Consider the following 19,332-nt stretch of genomic DNA (forward strand, 5'->3'; position numbering starts at 1 on the left):
TTTATGACATGTCGAAGCACAAGCACAGCTTTACAGACCAACAGAAGAAATTTCCCTCAGGTCGTCACAGTCGGGGCTGCTGTGTATGAAAAGCAGGGAGGAGATGTTGTAGGTCACATCACCAATTAAAACATGCTGATCCTAAATTAGGCCACGGATATGGATCTATTTAAAGCTGTGAAATATTTTGGCTGTTAGCATCCATTCATCCTGCCGAACGTCATATTTGTGCTTTTTTTTTATCTGCAAAAGAAAAAAAAAGCCGAAAATCTCTGCGCTTTGTTTCCTTTGAGGGAATTCATTCTCCATAATGAGATGTACACGTAGGGTTGGGCATTTAATTGCATTTGCAAAATAATCGCAATTTAACTAGACACAATTTTCAAATCGCATGAGTAAGACTCCAAATTTCTCCCCGCAGCGCTTCAGGTGGCAGAAATCCATGAAAAGTAGGTTTTCTGCCACACAGAAAGGAATAGAAAGTTTTAGCTAGCAGATCCATGCATGCAAGTAATCAAAGCCTTTCCCACTAAAGGTTACAGAACAGTCCTGCAACAATAGACCGGACAAGCAAGCTTTCAAGGAAATGAGAAAAAACTAAAACCCTGAAATGAAACATCAACAAGCCTGTGATTAGTGCTAAGGAAAATCCTACTAAAATCGTAATAACATTGGTGAAAAATAATCACAATTTAGATTTTTGCCCTAGTACAAACTCAGACACTTATATTTAAATGGATGCAAACAATTTCAGAAAGCAGCAAATACAACCAGGTGGCAAGAAACTGTCACTTTGCGCTGAAGCTCAAAACTAAAGCAAAAACCATTAGATATCTATGCACTAATAATCTCTGTCATGCTTATAAATCCAGCTAATCTCTATGTATCTCTGAGTAAAGTCCAGTGCACTTAATCTTATTATAATAAGAGTTAAAATACCTTAGACATTTTGAAATGTTAAACATTTATAGGAAAAAAAACAACACTGTCAGCATCTATATGTCTTTCTATGAAGTGAACTGGTGGCCAGGGGCGGCTTTAGGAAATATGGGGCACTAGTCGAAGACAGGCAGGGCGCCCTCTGAATTGAGAAGACAAGACATAAAACAGACCCATTCTTCTCCCTTTTGTTGTTGTTTTCCTCTCTGTTTTGTATTCAGCTGACTTTTCATGCTGAAAAGGAATGAAAGATTTTTTTCAAGCACTGAGCTCACTTAGCCGATTGATCTGAACTGAGAAGACAACACATAAAACATACCCATTATACAGATACAGAAAGTTTAATAGAATAGACATCCATTATTAGTTCTTAGGTTTGTCCCTCTCTTCTTCTCCCTTTTCTTGTTTTCTTGTTCTTTTCCTCTCTATGTTTTGTACCTTCCTGTGTTTCCAAAAAGGCGACGGCAAAAGTAAATAACCCAGTCCTTCTTTTCACTGCAGACAAGCCATGATCTGCTTATCTGTTCTCCATTTTTCATTTGGATGAAATAATAGCTGCATGAATCATGACAGCAGACAAGATAGAGGAGAGCAGGAGGCGGGGTTACCAATCTACTTGCTCTGGAGAGCAGAGTTCGCTGCTTTTATATGTTGTCGCCAAAGTCTCCAGTAAGAGAGAAAAGTCGCTAGATTTGGCGCTAGGTGCTTTTTTGAAATATAATAGCCAGAGGGATCTGAAAAGTTGCCAAATGTAGCGACTAACGCGCTAATTTGACAACACTGCAGTTCGCACTGATTGTTTTCAAATGGTTTGCTGCTGTCTGTTTGGACCTTTCTGAACATGAGCAGCAAATGGACTGATCCAATATGGTGGAAGGAGGGGGGGCTGAGACACACTGAATATTATAAGCGTTCTGGTGGCATTTTAGTGAAAGGATTTTTTTTATCAAAAGCATAATTAATGTGCACAGATATGGAATATAGATGCTGGAAATCGGTCTGTTTTCCAGTGTAGTCCTGTTTCTCTGACAGTGACTGAGTGGATGTTCTCTCTTCATCCTCTGGCATGGGAGCTGGCTCAGAGCTCGTCTGCCTGGCTGTGTGTTTCCTGGACGGGGCCGCCTTTTACAGCTGCTTTTTGTGTCTCTGCTTCTGTCTCCTTGAACCCCAGTCGGCCTCGGCAGATGGCCGCTCACACTGAGCCTGGTTCTGCTGGAGGTTTCTTCCTGTTAAAAGGGAGTTTTTCCTCTCCACTGTCGCTACAAGCATGCTTAGTGTGAGGGATTGCTGAAGAGTCAATCAGTCGATGCAATCAACTGGTTTTCCTTAGATAGAAAACTTTGTATCAATTTGACTGGATGATCTTGTTGAACTTTAAAGTGCCTTGAGATGACATGTGTTGTGCATTTGGCGCTATATAAATAAACAGAATTGAATTGAATTGATTTGAATAGTTGTGTTAACCATACATGTAAAGAGGGTTTTATGGGGCCCCCAGGAACTTGGGCCACTAGGCCTCTGCCTAGTATTGCCTAATGGTAAATCCGCCCCTGCTGGTGGCTACAGTGGCTGCACTGCTCTCTGTAGCTCAGGAAAACTAAAGACGACCGCCCAGTGTTGCCAACTTTGTGGCCTTGTCTCTGTGGTTCGGGACTTTTCAGACCTCTATCAACTTTTGCAAAAAAACAATTAGAGACAAATCTTTTGACTTTTCTCTTTGTTTTAGTGAGTTAAGCAGCTGCTTCCCTCACTGCTGAAAACCCATCAGAGCAAAGAGAGCAGAGATTCCTGCTGTTTTTCTACAGCTAATGCAAAGCTGACTCTGCCTTGGATTATAAAACCAAATATGAAAATAATATAAATATAGTTTTTAATCAGGTCTCTTTTCAGATAATTAGCTGATTACCACACAGGTAGGATGACATCATAATGCACTTCCAAAGGTTTGCCTGCTTCACTGTTCCACTAATGAAGTAGCGTACCTCTGCTGCTGAACTGTAGACAATAACCATGGCAGTAAATCAGTTTGAGACGTGGTTGAAGCAATCATTGATGTTTTTATGAAAGAAATGCTTGAAAAGTAATCCCAGCCTACTATGGCAAACATCAATTAGCGTCTTTATGACAGGATGAATAAACATCCTGATTAATTTTCCCAGGTACATAATAGACAATTTGTTTAAACCCATTTCTATTAATAATTACAGATAAGGACATCGTATTTCCAACTCAAGACAAAGTTCAAATATGGGGATAACCTGTATCTAATAACTTTAATAGCCAATAAAGTTTCAATACAACACAGTTATGCAAACATTTGTGCTGAACAGTGTTTATTCTGATAAATTAAGAGTTATTTTCTGCTTTAATCAAAGTTTCAGCATCGCCCTTAGGTAGCGCCAGGGTAGCTAAAAGGGTTCAGTTTACATGAACAGAGATTAAGAGTTGAGATAAGCGGAGCTTGAGCCGGAACCATGATGGCGATGAGTTGTTTAGGTGCAAAGCTGCTGTTCAGTAGTGTTTATCATCGGCGCTACTCAGCAGGCCTACCAGGATAGAGGCTCATGTTTGTAAGATAGGCGGGTCGGTGAGAAGATAAAGATCAATACCTTTGTACCGAGGCACAGGCAGGGCAGCTCATTGTTGACTTTAAAACGATAGAAACTGTTTAACACGGCAGCCATCATCAGGCCATGTTCTGTTTCTGCTTAGACTGAGAGTTTCTGACTGTTGATTTAGGATGCAGCAGTCATACCTGCTCCACGCGGCCGCCTGCGTGCGCAGATGACACAGCACAGGCGGTTTCAATCGGCCTACGTAGTATTTTTAGAATTTTTAACGTTGATCTGACTAATGAGACAAAGCTTACTGGAAGCCATGTCTGATTTCAGCTTCTCTGGAAGAGGCTATTTGTTGAATTAGCTGGGCAGTGTTGAAGTGTTCAGAGATTAAGGTTAATCCTTGAGTCTTGGTGATGTAAGAAGCTGTTCCCCCTCCCCCTGTTAATGCCTCTCGCGCACATGCAGTCCTCGCCGAGTCGCCGTTGAAAGGCTGTTTGTAGGTAGAGGGAGGAGAGGCAGCCGCTCTGCACGCTACGATGCCATGTGTGCTTTTCTGTGCTACAAGCGGCGCGCTGGTATTTGTTCTGATGGGCCTCAGTGTCGGAGCAGAGGGGAAATGATGCGTCACATCTGGAAAAGAGATAAAGACGAAGGGAAGAAGTGAGAATGGCTGATAGTAGGCGTGAAATCCAAAACATATGGCTTCTGGTCTCAGCATGTCTGTCAGCGAATCAGTGAACTGTAGCCGAACTGAAGCTGCTTCTTATAAAGTAAAAAGCCAACCCACTTTATGTATAATTTCTCATTTGTTGATATTTAATCATGAATCTCCAAGGTTGAATGTCCACATCTGGAATAAATGATAAAGTTCTTATTGAACAAGATTAAATATTCCCTCTTGCAAATTACAGGTAATATGCTTGCTTATATGTAACGTTCTAATCGATGTGTCCTACCAGAAAACCACAAGGTTTGCTTTTAATGAACTTCACACCCTGACTAAAAAGCTTCCATTGAGCCCAAGACAATCTCTAAGGACACGTAACCACAGAGATGTCACAGTCATGTTACCGCAATCCACTTAAACAATGTCGATAACTAAAATGGAAGAGTACGACAGAGTATTAGGGCCAGGCTAGAGATTCTTTTTTTTTTTTGAGAAGAAAGTTGTAATATTATGAGAATAAAGTCGTAACAGTACGAGAATAAAGTCGTAACAGTACGAGAACAAAGTCGTAATGTTACGAGAATAAAGTCGTAATGTTACGAGAATAAAGTCGTAATGTTGCGAGAATAAAGTCGTAACGTTGCGAGAATAAAGTCGTAACGTTGCGAGAATAAAGTCGTAACGTTGCGAGAATAAAGTCGTAACGTTGCGAAAACAAAGGTCGTAACGTTACGAAAACAAAGGTTGTAATGTTGTGACGTGGCGAGAGCAAAGTCGTAACGTTGCGAGAGCAAAGTCGTAACGTTGCGAGAGCAAAGTCGTAACGTTGCGAGAGCAAAGGTCGTAACGTTGCGAGAGCAAAGGTCGTAACGTTGCGGGAAAAAAAGGTCGTAACGTTGCGAAAACAAAGGTCGTAACGTTTCGAAAACAAAGGTCGTAACGTTGCGAAAACAAAGGTCGTAACGTTGCGAAAGCAAAGTCGCAACGTTGCGAGAGCAAAGTCGCAACGTTGCGAGAGCAAAGTTGTATTTTATGACAACTCTTACAAAAAGCACTTTCTTCCCTAAAATAAGGAATGTTGGGCATCATGTGAAGTTATAATTTGGCATCGGTTCGACAAATAAGGAAATAAGTCTTTTAGTGAACCAGCATCAGACTGGGCAGCAGGTCAAAGTGGACTCAGGTTGCTGATTGGTGGAGCGTGTCGGCCATCAAATGCTGCTCCGAGCTCGAAGCTTTCTTTCTGAAATGGGGTGTGGTTTGATGACTTCATTCTTGTTGTTTTTCAACCTTGTTGTCATAATATTATGACTTTATCCTTGTAATATTACAGCTTTATTCTCAGAAAAAACAATAAACATCTCTAGCCTGGCTCTAATACTCCACCGTAGAAGGGAAGTCCTGGACGCTTATCAAACTCTAAAAAGCGTGTTGTTCCATTTATATCCTTTTACTGCAATAATCAAGTTAATCCAGCTGTAAACAGCCCAGCTGTTCTGTGAAGACTTTCAGGCCTTCAATTCAAATTTTTCAATTCAGTTTATTTCTGTAGCACCAATTGACAACACGTCATTTCAAGGCACTTTACAGAGATAATTCAACCAGATCATCCAGTAACATTGGTTCAAAGTTTTCTGTCTAAGGAAAACCAGCTGTTTGCATCGATTTAATGAGTCTTCAGCAGTCCCTCACACCAAGCTGCTCGTAGCGACAGTGGAGAGGAAAAGCATTTGCTGATTTGGTTTTAATCCAATAAATTCATTTTCTCTCTTTTGACTTTTTTAACAAGAATCATGGTTTAATTTTTATTTCCCTTTATAACAAAATAATTTAAATTATTGTCATTCCTCAAAGGTGGATCTGCTGACATCAATTCTCGTTTATAATATCACTAAGCCAACAGCAGAAGTTAGATGCAGTTACCCTTTAAAACCTAAGGAGGGCACCAAACAGGCAGTAATGATATGTAGCCAGCACTATTAGGACATCTTAGTTCTTGATCTATTAACAAATAAAAGTGTATTTAGGGGTTAGTCGCCCTTTAAGCTAGTAATATCTGATCTATGCTAGGAGGATATGTTTGCTTTGTGTTTGGATTCAGCCTGCTGTCATCTCCTTTTTGATTCAGCGGCCGAATGGAAAAACTAATGTGACGTTGTCCGGGTCAGCCTGTTAGATTGACGGGAACTAACCATTTTCACCCTTTGAGCTGCAACTGATCCCTAAATTCAGCTTGTTTACACTTACTGACAAAAGCTGTTAATCAGGCCGTGCAGGTGGAGCAGTGGTTAACGTGTGCAGCCTATGTACGGACGCCTTAGTCCTCGACGCGGCTGACCCGGGTTCGAATCTGGACTGTGGTCCTTTCCCGCCCTTTTTTCTTTCTCTCTCATACCACCTTTCCTGCCAGCCTACTGTCAGAAAAAGGAGCAAATAGTGCCATAAAAAAAAAAAAAAAAGAAAAGAAATAGCTGTTAATCACTGGGAAAGGAAAGTGCACTAATTTGGATGTTTATGCAGGCCTCATGCAGACCAGTGATGAGTTGATTCAGTGAGCCTGCGTATGTAGAACGGGGACCAGAGGGCACGAGCGTTGGCATAATGAGCTGAGCCATTTGCTTGAGGCGTTTAGTGGAACACCGATCAGAGGCATCAAATAAATCTGCGTGTTAGATGGTGTGAGGTGGGTAGCTTGTACCGAACAGCTGCCCCGCATCTGCACAGGGGGGGCATCAAGTCTGTCTGCTCCAAATCCCGGATTACCGAGACATCTGTGTTACGGCTATGCAGCTTCACACAAACCCGAGATGTGACCACGGTTACATTCAGGCAAGTCATGGGAAACGGCGTGTATTTAGCCTCTGACACAGTCTGGGTCAGGTGACCTATTTTAGACTGACTGTCAGAGGCCCTGGTGACTTCCTTTGACGCCTGCTCCTCTTTTGATTCTTACCAGCCGTTCATGCTGGTGCAGCAGGTGCTTAGCACGCTTTCCTTGCAGCAAATGGGTCCAATGTTGTGTTCAAACTGCATGGAGAATGGATGGAGATGCTTCCTCTCTCCTTCTACTCTTCTTCTGTTCTAAATAGAGATGCAAGTTATTGATTAATAAATTAAAGTTGATGGATCCTTTTGCTAATATTTCTATTAAGATGAAGAGTTGAATAGTTTTTTTTGCAGTGTGCCAAATTAAAATAAAACCTTATATCTTAACTATTTATTCTTCCAGCTGTTTTAAATTCTGACTGAATAAATATGAAAGTTTTTCCCTAACATTATTAAACAAGACCTGTTCAGATATAACTAAAAAGAAACCTATTGGGCTACTGAAGAGAAAAAGATGAATAAAATATGTGAAAGACTCTTGATTTCAGGGCATGTTGCTCTGACATACCGTCAGACAGTGTGTTACTTTGAATGCAGTGTGAACAAAGTGTGATGTCTCTCTGTTTGTGGTGTAATCCAACATTCGGTGCTAGGAGAGACTCTGTGCTTTTAGCAGTTCTTTTGAACAGGTTGATCTGGTTGCTCTCACAGGAAAGCTAAAATTTGACTCCATGAAGCCATTTAATAACTAAAGCCGTGCTAATCGCTAGCTTGTCTTCTTCTATCTTTAATAATTAACACATATAAATAAAAATACAAATACAATTGTTTTTAGTTTTATGACAGGAAGGCATTGAGGAATATTTTTTAATTGTCACCGTGTCTGATTTATAGTTGATTAAACAAAGAAAAAAATTAAAAATATTTAGCCTTACCACATTTTTCCCCAAAATAAACACTTCAAAACACCATGAAACTGTATTTGAAACTAACTGTGGCTAAATATGAATACCTTCTGTTGCATTACTCCCATAGAGTCACTTCATTTTAGGTGGAATTTAAATTCTTATTTTATTTGTTTACACAGCTATAAAACAAAAAGTATTTTTCAATGATTTTTAAAAATGTTTTAGAATTTTTAAAGCCCCATTTTTAAGGCATGTGAATGAAACACCATGTGACTGAGTTTTGGCAATTTCTATAAATAGATAAACATCAGAAGGTGTCATAGGGAAATCATATTTAAATGTCAAATCATTCCTGCTTAAACATATACATATATAAATGTTAAATTTCTACTTAAGAAAAAATCCTGTCTTAAAATCTGTGGGGGGTTTTTCCGTTATCTTATGAAGGCCAGTTAGTTCTACGTCAGCCTGAACACCTAAATTCAGCCAATCATAATAAACTGTCAATCACATTTTTTGCGGACATCGCATCTTGATTCATATGTCACAGCTAATATACGCAACGGTTGAAATAAGAAATAAGAATCATTTCGTTTCCCATTGAGTTCCGTCCCAGTGTTCACAGGGATGGACGTCTGTGTCTTCAGCAGGCGTAGAGCTAACAGAACTGGCAGCGTTGCGAGGCAAGGGCTCAAACATGTACGGCTGGAAGCCTTCTACACCAAACCAAGCTTCTGCCGCCCTGGCGTCCTCTTCCACAACATCTTCATCCCCGCTTTCCTCCTCTAAATAAAAAATGGATGACGGAGGAGACTCATCCACGACCTCCGACACTAATCTCTCCTCCTCTTGCATGTTTCCTCTGTCCATAGCGTTCTTTGACAGTGTCGTTTCTAAGTCACCAATTTAGTGCTACTTGGTCCCAATGGAATTTCCCATTGGGAACCTACTAGCACTAAGTTGCTAACTGGTTAGCAAGATGCTTCAAAGAAACCGGCTAGAATCATACTTGCTTGCAAACCTTCCGCCACAACAATCTCACCTTCTTGATAAACAACCAATCACATTCACTTTATTCACTCGTGTAAAGGGCACCACTCAGGAGAATTCGGAAATGCAACGGTTGGAACAGCCGCTTCCCTACAACTTTAAGGGGTCAAGGTTGGTTTATGCTTGACCCATTGATGGTCAATGTGAAAATTAAACATGGTATTTTTAGCACTTTATGCTCGGAACGGCTTTTCCTCACTGCACAGAATATTCCAGTAGACTCTAGGGGGCATCATAGGTCACGCACTATAGTAAAATACATAATAATGCATTAAAGATGTGCAAACACAGCTGTTTATAAGATGTCCAATGCCTTTTCATGTTAAGTTGATCACAATCTGTTAATGGTGGTGATATTTATGGGTCAGTAGATGTTAGTATTTGTTAACCTTTTCCAGTTGGAGCTGTCACCCTTCAACATTTTTATTCATACATGGAATTGTCGACTTAGTTTAAAATTTTTCTTGGTACGCAACGCTAAACATTCGGGCTGCGGATGGAAAAAATAACAGAATTTGGCCTTTGTGACGGTGTACGGACTTAACCAATGCGCAAAGCCTTTGTAAGCAGAACCTAGACATCACTTCAGTAAACATCGTCTCTATGGGAGCGGATTCCCCTTATCTCATGCTCCTGTAAATCCGCTTTTTTTAGCTCCAAAGTGGAGGAACCTGATGCAAAAAATAGTGTCAAAATGCATCTTATGACCCAATTTGAAAAGAGTTAGCTTTGGAAGTGTAGGTAACGAAGACCTCCTTTATCAAAGTGTCAAAATGAAAGTCTTTTCAGACTGGATAAAAGGAACCAAAAGGCACCTAAAGTCATTTTTTAAAGATGAAAGAACGTCCTCCAAGAAGTCACAGGGAGTATGGGAAGCGTAAAGTCACCATCCAGATAGATCAGGATTGGTGTCAACAATTTGATCCCATTAGCAGTCTAATTTAGCTAATACCTGACGCTAATCGGATGAAACCATGGGGGGGACTGAGTGCAAGATCACTGGGGGGAGTCTGCTTTAGCTACCGCCAAGGCTTTTCATGTCGGGGAATTAAAACATATCTGCTCTTGGCGAGGCCTTAAAGTAGAGAAAGTAAACTTTGAAAAGACATCACTTTTAGAAATGAGCATCCAGCTCATGATTGTTGAGCAATCTTTCGCCTCGCTAATGCTTGGACTAAGATGTTTCTGTTTTTATGACCCTGCTGTTCTAACAACCTAAGGACCTTTGGCCTACTCGTCTTTTCAAGTTGCATTAGTTTATCAAGTCTTGCAGGCATGAATATCTCTTCTAGTGTGCTATGATGACATGTCTGTTATGAACTTGTTTTCTCTTTTTTTATCAGTTGGAAAACATCTAAAAATGTGCACCGAGTCGGTAAAGCAAAGAAATTGTTTGATGGTATCAACCTGGAGTGCAGTTTATATGACTGTTAGCAGAGCAAAACCTCTCTTCCTCCTTTCAGAGTCTGATGTTAGGCCATTTTTATTTCCTCTTCTGGGTGTCATTTTCCTGCTGGCTTGTTATTTCTTTTGCCGTTTGCATTATAGCCACTTGTCTCTCCCTAAAAGTGTTTTTTTTTGGGTGTAAAGTTGCAGTGCTGCTGTTTTTAGTAAGCTCTCTATGTTGGCAATCATTCCTAACATGCTTAACAAGTTTATTTGTACAGCTCATTACTGTCACAAAAAGGTCAGCTATGGTGATATAATAAAGGCGGTTTAAGAACAATATGACTACACAGGATGTTAATGAGTTAAGAGTTGTGTTTGGGTGGGAGTTTTCTTTTTTTACTTCCATGGTTTTGGTTTCCATTTCAGCTGTGGCCTTGGATTAAGGGGTGCTGACCTGGTTGCCAATTTGCTACTTTAAAGTAGGAAAGAGCCACTTAAACCAGGGGGGGTGGGCTTATATGGACCAGAGGCCAATCAAAAAGCTGGAGTTGAATTTCCACTCCTCGTTTTAGCTTAGAAAACAAGCAAATTGAACCGGACGAACGGGTCCGCCCCTTTGGAGATTGGAGACTACGGTCGTCCTCATGTGCTCATTAAACGTCATCAGCCTCAGCCCTAGCACTGTTCCAATTAGCAAGAAGAAGACCGAGGACGGACAAAGTTCTCTTTACCCAGCATGCATCAGAGCATGGCCCGTCTGTTCTCGAGAGTGACAGCTGTCCCAGCATGCACTGCGGCAGCAGCAGCTTTCAATGAAGCTCAGAGTGTTAAGTTAAAAGTTCTCTTTTCTGTTGCTGTTCTATAAAAGTACATTTTAACTTCAGTTGAGGCGAGAATGTTATACTTTTAAGCGTCACTATATGGCCCATTTACTGATTTCATGAATTTTTAAAAGGAAAGTTTGCGAAGTTGAGAGGACCGAGGCAACCAGCGGAGCTCAAAGGCTAACAGCAGCCAGGGCTAACGTTAGCCCGTCTGCAGCAGCCCTCTCTCTGCAGAGCCGCGTGTGAAGGACTGCTGGCTCTGATGGCGATTATTTTGTTTCATTTGACAAAATCTTAATTTGAGTTGATCTCACTGTGTTCATTATTATTCCCCAATAGACGAAAAAAGTCATATTAATAGTCTATAGATAATAATAAATTAACAGGAGGTGAAATGCAGCTCCAGACAAGCCTAGTGTGTGATGATTTCATCAGTACGCTTTGTTGCAATTGACCAATATGTGTTCTTCTCAAGAACATACTTGGAGAGAACATGAGTCCGTACTGGCGTTCTATTGAAATGAGAAACGAACGATGTGTTCTTTAACCAGCCGTTCGAAGCATTTCATTATGATGGCGGTCAGCGCTACAGGCCTATAGTCATTGAGGGAGGTGAATGATGGAGGCAGGCTTAAAGCAAGCTGGCACTATGGATCGGTCCAGCAAGGTGTTAAAATGTCTGTGAGGACTCCAGCCAGCTGACCTGTGTGTGTGTGTGGGGTGGGGGGCGGGGGTGTCAGTTTTTGTTTAATCATTTCTGATCAGCAGTGACCGGCTGCAGCTCTGCCTCCTCAGGATGCAGCAGCAGAGGGCTCGTTTCAGAATGCATGGTTGGTTGATGTCCTGTTAGATAAAAAGCTGCAGAAGTACAACGTGCCTCTCAGTTCATTAAACCTGTTTTTCTGTTCATCTCTAATATGACCACACAGGGAGCTATTAAACATCACCAAGAAAGCGGTAATATTCAACCAATCCTCCCGGAGAGCGCCCTGATCAGTTTAACATCTCATCTGTGTCTTCATACCACTGTTCACACACAGCCCATAGCTACTGAAGCTATTGCCATGACAACAGTGGGTCTCATCCCTGTAGGCAACATGGTAGAGTTTTTATTTCCCTTCACCTCTTACTGTAAGCTCCTCATAGTATTTGACTGACTGATACGACCTGTGCTGAGATGGCTGTCCTTCATAAGCACGTTAGAGACGCCCACGTGTTTCGCTAAAAAGGTTGGAGACTCATATCTTTGTGTTAATCTCAAGGAAAAATTAGCTATTTGAAAAAAAAAAAACATAATATTATAAGAGAAATGCAACAAAAAGACAGTTCTTTGTCAAGATTGCTGTTTTTCTTTTTTCCTTTGTAAGGTCACCAGTTGGAACAAAAAAATAAATAAAAAATATGCTGAATATCTGTGCAGGTGTGGAGTGGGTAACAAGTTTGGTTCTAAATCATTTGACTAATAACAGTCAGAGAACCTCCTATGTGGAGAAAACCCTGATCTAGTATGGAGGGAATTTTGTTCCACTATGTTTTCCTTAAAAAGTCATAAAAGGCATTGAATTCTTCAAAATAAAACTAAGGCCTTGTGTGGTATTAAAATGTCTTAAATCAGTCTTTCGTAGGTCTTAATTTTTAAAACACCATAAATAGGATTATTTTTATTATGATTTATTTTTGTAATCTAAATAAAACATTAAAATTGACCCTTTTTAAAAATTATTTTAAAGAATAATGGCTCGCCATTATTGGTTCTGTCCCGATAGCGCAACCAATAAAAGCGTTGTTGCGAACGGGACATTTGGGAGATGCGCCATTTACTTTTTGTCTGGAAAATATGAGCAAGTGTAAATGTAACAAAGAGTTTTCTCCATGGCTAAAACCAGGGCACATACATGAGGCACAATGGATTTTGTGCAAGAAGTGGTTCAAGCTCGGAACGATGGGAATTAAGGCAGTGGAGTCGCATGCGAAGCAAGAAACACAGCGTCAAAATGGAGTTACAGAGAAACAGCCGGTATTTCTCAGTTCTGTTCCATCCTTGTCTCTGCAACGCCTCCACTTATCACCAAATCAAACAGACTAAGAAAACGATACAAAGAAAAATAGCTGCAAAAAAGACTTAGCACTGGTTATGCTGGGGCTTTAAAACTGATTCAAAGTTTGTGAATTCAGTTAAATAATTGTTCAAATATATCTGTCATTTGTGTGTTTTTAGCTTTCTTCCTGTATGGGAAGCTTTTCAAAATTTGAAACATTAGTGCAGTGGTTTATGTTAAAATAAACCTTTGGGTTAAGTTGTCGCAAGCAGGTTTTTCTTGTGTTTCTTGTGAATTTGGTCTTAAATTTTATTTCAAGTGGCATTAAAAAGTCTTGAATTTAACTTGCCTTATGCTGTAGGAACCCTGTGAAAATAATAATACTGAAAAATATATTCTAAAACATTAAAGCTTAATAAAACTTTTAAAAAAACTTTACTGTTTTCTCAGATTTAAATGTTTCATTTTTTATCATATTTGACTCTCTCAGATTTGACATTGTTTTCTAGATTTTTTTTTAATATTCAAATGCAATCATTTTTATTTGTCTCTATTTGACTATTTTATAAGTCATATTGACTATGGGTAGCTGATCTGACAGAACAGCGGGCCTGAGGCAGCTGCTGCTGGGGATTCCCAGTGACAGCGCACCGCCGGTATGTGGGGGTCTGAGCGGCTCCAATAGAGAAATAATATTTGAAGGCAGGATGGTAATCTGGATGAACTGACTGCACAGACTATATTTTCAGGCCGACTTTCTCGCTTAAAAACATAATCGTGCATCCCTAAAAAATACTTTTTACCTTCTGATCACAGCAAATATAGCAACGCTGCTCTGTGGCATTGAACACAGGAGCATCAGAAGCATCAGATGCACCTGGACACACTTTACTGCACGCGCTTCCAGAGTACCAACAAATGCATCATTTTGGCAGCAAAATCCCCTCCAACTTCCAGCCACTGGCCTTCTTATGGGCGTGCACATTTTTTTTTTTTTTTACGTGACTCAACCCTTTCACTGAATTACAGGGTCTGACCAAGAGATGATGCTTCTGAGCCAAGGGCCCAAATTTAGAATGGCTACTACAGTAAAAGTTACATTTAAGAAAACAGGAAAGTTATTTTCAAAACCTTTTTCTGACTGGTATTTTTCAAAGCTGATTTCAGATTTAATTTAGTTATTTTCATTTTTAAAACCAATTGCTGCTTTTAACAACATTTAACCACAATGAGCAGCCTAGGCCCCATCCAAACGGGGATGAAACTAGATGAACTAGAAGTTTAACTACATTTCAAAACTGGGGGTTTAAAGAAACTAATCATAATGTTTTTAAATAGTCTCTCAATTGTGGCACGAAAAGGCCAAATAAAACGGAAACGATACAGATCATAATAGGTCTGATTGGATTATACTGAAGGATAATTGTTTTGGAATAGCTCTGAATGCATCATTTGTTTGTAGTGACACTAAACATGTCACAGAAACAGGTCGCCTCCTTCCTTGGTTTCTCCTCTGTCTGCATCTTTCACACGTGCTCTAATGGAGGAAATAATCAACAGCGTAAATATGATTGGATTTCCAGACTTCCTGTCTGAATGTTGTATCCGTAAAGTCTTGCATCTGTCCGTCCCTCCATCTGCTTTCCTTAACTTTAAGTTGTTTTTAACCTAAAACATGTGTTTTAGGACTGTAAGGGTTCATTGAATTAATCAATGACATCCATTCCTAATATTGATTAAAGTCTTTTTTTTTTTTTGCCTCAAGGCGGGTGGCTAAGCTAATGATAGCCTGCTTAGCTGATAGAGGGAGAAAGAAGCACAGAAAAATAAAAGTTGGTAAAGATTTTCATTCATCCAGATCCAAAAAAGAAACAAACCAGTAGACTTTGTTTTTTCCAAGTTTGAGGTGAACCATCCGGCTGAGCTCCTCTGCAGCAGTTTAAGGCCGCTGTAGGTACCAGATATGCTCTGGTCCTGTGCATGCCGGTGACGTTGCGCTACAGGAGTGGCTGAACGTTGCCACATGACTTAAAACATTGTGGTTGCCCAGACAACGATAACAATGCAGCGTCCATGTGCCGAGTCGGGAGCATCTGTAATGTTAGCGTCTCTAAAGACAGATAAAGTTTTACCTTATCAATAACAAAGCTAAAAACTATATTCATGATGAACAAAATATATGCAAAAACAAGACGTAACAGAGAACTGGGTGGCTCTGTTGCTAGCTAAGTAGCTAACAGGTTAGCATATTTTAGCTTGGTCAGATAGCCATTCCAAAAAAGTAAAAAAAAAAATCCACTGGACTTTGTTTCCAAGTTTGAAGACGCTTTGCTTCACATCAAAATGTCAGAAAAAGCGTTTGAGCCTTTATGGACCAAAACAAAGCCTCGTTTTTGCTTAGAAACATGCAAATTGAACCAACCCCTTTGGAATGGAGGTCATTTTGTTTCTTTGTTAGCCTGCAATACGCGAAACCTGTCTATGTCTCTGAAAGGGGGGGGTGTTACAACGGCTCTAGTATAATAACAAACACCAGTATGAGATTAGTGATTTTTATAAAGAATATTTTGATAAAATGTTTACAACAGAGTGACATCAAAAGAACCAAAAATTTGTTTCTAGAGCTTCTTTTTTTTAAATTAACTTGGAAATGATGAACACAGACAAATATTATTGCTAAAAAAAAAAAAATGGGGTCCTTGAGGGCAGAGCTGTTTCAAGTGCTACTAGAAAATATTCTATAGCCTTTGCTTTACTTTTGGCATGCCGTGCAATCTTACTCCGATGGAAAGATGCCTCCCCACCATCTCATTCACAGTGGCTGCAAGATATTATGTCCTGTCTAAAACTCGAAAAGATCAGGTACTTACTTAAACAGTCTCTTGATACATTTGAAAGTTTGTGGGGCCATTTCTTGAAAGCATTTCCAGCTCTTTAATTGCTCAGACATGCTCAACTGATTCTACCTTAGGCGGGTCCTGAATGTTGTGGCAGTGACGGATTGGGTGATGGGGAAGGGGATATTTTGATTTTTCTATTGTATTATGTCTTTGTGCTTCACTACTTGACTTGTTTTATCGTAGTTGTCATGCTACTAAGTCTATATTTCTTTTACTTGAACAAACTTTTGTATGAGCAACTTGTTCAACTGGCTTCTATAAGCCTACCTTGCAACACCTTATAACTGTGCTCTGTTTTTTTGTTTATGTAAAACTCAATGAAAAATATCTTGAGTAAAAAAGAAAACTTTTTTTTAAAGTCATGCAATATTTTGCGGCTTAAAATTACTTTTTCTTATCTGGACTCTAAATGGCTCTTTGGATACGATGGTTGCAGACTCATGATCTAAACACCCGTTTTCTAAACCTTTGGTATATCTTTAGCAGATTGTTTGAATAGAACTGTTGTTGTTGTTCTTTGCAGGTAATATAATTTAGTTGGATCTGAATGGAGGCGATAGGATGGAGAGATTAGGCTGCTGAGGAAGGAGAAGAAATTAATCAGTTGTAGTTGTAACTGTCCACCTTCCTGCTCCTCACCTGTTTGTTTTTGTTTCTCTCAGGCTTCCTGCTGTTTAAGGACTTCTGTATGAACGAGATCGACGAGGCTGTGCCTCAGCTCAAGTTCTACGAAGAAGTAAGTGGGAGGCGGCGGTGTGTGCCTGGCACCGAGCCCTCTAATCCAGCTCAGTCTAATTCAGCCGTCCCAGGAAGTCCCCGTGAGACCGAGTCCCGTTTCTGTTTCAGATCAAGGAGTACGAGAAGCTGGACTCGGAGCAGGAGCGCCTGAGCCGCAGCCGGCAGATTTATGACGTCTACATCATGAAGGAGCTGCTGTCCTGCTCACATGTGAGGATGCACCTCTTAGTCAGACACTGCGTCACTGGCGCACTCGGGGTCAGACACCTGCTGCTGGTCAGGCGGCCGCTCAGCTGTTGGTCCCACATAACCCTGCTGAGCGGATCCTCCAACTTGACCAAAAATAAGGAAAAGAATCATGATTCTGTTTCGTGTAAAACCTTATCAGAGGCTGGAGCATATAGATGTTTCAGTTTCATATTGCTAATGCTGTATTTCTTCAAACTTTGTAAAATATTTATATTTTTACAAAGAGCAAAGGTTCCTTTCTCTGTCTGCTGTTCTATAAATCTCGGGATGTCCCGATACAAATCTTTCATCTACAACGACATATTGCAGCATTGAAAGTCGGCCGATACCATTATTGACCCGATATGGGTTCAGCACGAATCATCCCGGCTTTTATTATTACTGATTTTGTTGTGTAGGATGTTAATTCAATTCACCTGAGTTTATTTATATAGCGCCAATTCACAACACGTCACCTCGAGGCACTTTAGAGACAATTCAACCAGATCATACAAGTTTTCTATCTAAGCAAAACCAGCTGATTGCATCAACTAATTTACTCCTCAGCAATCCCTCACACTAAGCATGCTTGTAGCGACGGTTGAGAGGAAAACTCTCAAGTCAAGTCCAGAGGCAGCGACATAATATTTGAAGGCAGGAAGGTAATCTGGATGAACTGACTCCACAGATGAAGTTTTCAGTTGGATTCTCACCTAAAAACATATTAAAACCAGTTTTTACCCACTGATCACAGCAAGTATAGCTGCCATTCTTCCAGGCAAAGAAAGGATAGGGTAGCTCCGTCCAACATGCATCAGACCCGCTTTTCGACCATACAGCTAGAGCAGCAAAGATACTTCAGCCGCGCATCAGAATTAAAATTGTACAAGGGTCAAAAAGGAACCGGCACGCGAGTTTTTGCTTCCTCTCTGCTGTAATAGCTCATCCTGGCTGAGGGCTGCAGGACGTTCTACTCCTCCAGTGGACGACGCATAGATGTGTCATCCAACGCTGACGGTCATTTCTCAAGAGTTCCCAGTCTAGTGATGGTGATGATATTTATGGCCCAAATCATAAGACATCTACAGATGTTTATATTTATAACCTCCTACCAATAGGAGTCGTTATTCCTGTCAGCGTAGCCACGCGGTGCAGAAGATATGGGTCCAAAGAGGGACCTGGATGCTAAAAGGGACGCTAATCACCAACCTTAACCCTTAAAGCCTTAAACCCTTCAAAAAAATAAGCTGAAGGTGCAGATGAGACTAAAACTAAAGAAGTCATCTGTTCACTTGCTTCTTGCTGCTTGGAGGAAGTTTTGCTGGTTAATCATGATTTACAAAGAAAAGCAAAACAAACTGAAAAAATGACTTTATTCTCATAATAACTGAGCTCCATGTGAAGTTAGTGGCTGTTGATTGGCTGACCTGTATTATTCATCATAACTTTAACTGAGCAGATTGACATGACTTTATTGTATTGATGTTCAGTTGTAGTTAATTGGAGCCAAAGTCATACGAATTTCTTCTGTTATCTAACTTATGACAGGTTTTAGGAAAGCAGATTGTTTGGCAGCAGATTCTAATTTCATCACTGTCTTTTTATTTTAATTTCAATTCAGTTCAGTTTATTTCTATAGCACCAATTAACAACATGTCATCTCAGGCACTTTGCAGTTCACCAGATCATCCAGTCAGATTGATTAAAAGTTTTCTATTTAAGAAAAACCAGTTGATTGCATCGACTCTTCAGCAATCCCTCACACTGAGCATCTGTGTAGCAACGGTGGAGAGGAAAAACTCCCTTTCAACAGTATGAAACCTCCAGCAGAACCAGGCTCAGTGTGAGCGGCCATCTGCTGAGGCCGACTGGGGTTCAAGGAGACAGAAGCAGACATAGAAAAAGAAACTGAGATAAAAAAGGCAACTGTAAACCAGCTCCACTGGCGGCCCCGTCCAGGAAACGGACAGCGAAGCGGACGAGCTCCAAGCCAGCTCACATGTCCACATCCAGCCAGTCAGACAGAAAAACAGGACTACACTGAAAAACGGACCGATCTCCATCATCTACAAACAAAGGTGTTGATGGCAGCAGCACAGCTGATATTTCTCTCCAGGATTTGAGTCACAGCCAAACAGGAACAAATGAGGCAAAGCTACTATGAGAAAAAAGGAGAGAGCAGAACGTTAGAGATTGAACTAACAGATTCTGCAGAGTAGGAGAACAGCAATTTTTAGCAGCATGTAAACCTTTTTAAGCTAAA

The 19,332-nt window shown here is 40.4% G+C and overlaps 1 protein-coding gene across 1 annotated transcript in view; it reads left to right on the forward strand.

Moving 5' to 3' along the window:
- The window catches only part of grk3 (G protein-coupled receptor kinase 3), a 108,453-nt gene that overhangs the window by 48,889 nt on the left and 40,232 nt on the right, over window positions 1–19,332 (forward strand). Inside the window, exons 3-4 of the mRNA XM_038304215.1 lie at window positions 16,766–16,839; window positions 16,950–17,051. Coding sequence (XP_038160143.1) covers window positions 16,766–16,839; window positions 16,950–17,051 — 176 coding nt within the window. The remainder of the gene's footprint in view (window positions 1–16,765; window positions 16,840–16,949; window positions 17,052–19,332) is intronic.

Source organism: Cyprinodon tularosa, unplaced genomic scaffold (genome assembly GCF_016077235.1).
Source record: "Cyprinodon tularosa strain WSP-4 unplaced genomic scaffold, ASM1607723v1 ctg529, whole genome shotgun sequence".
Classification (NCBI taxonomy): domain Eukaryota; kingdom Metazoa; phylum Chordata; class Actinopteri; order Cyprinodontiformes; family Cyprinodontidae; genus Cyprinodon; species Cyprinodon tularosa.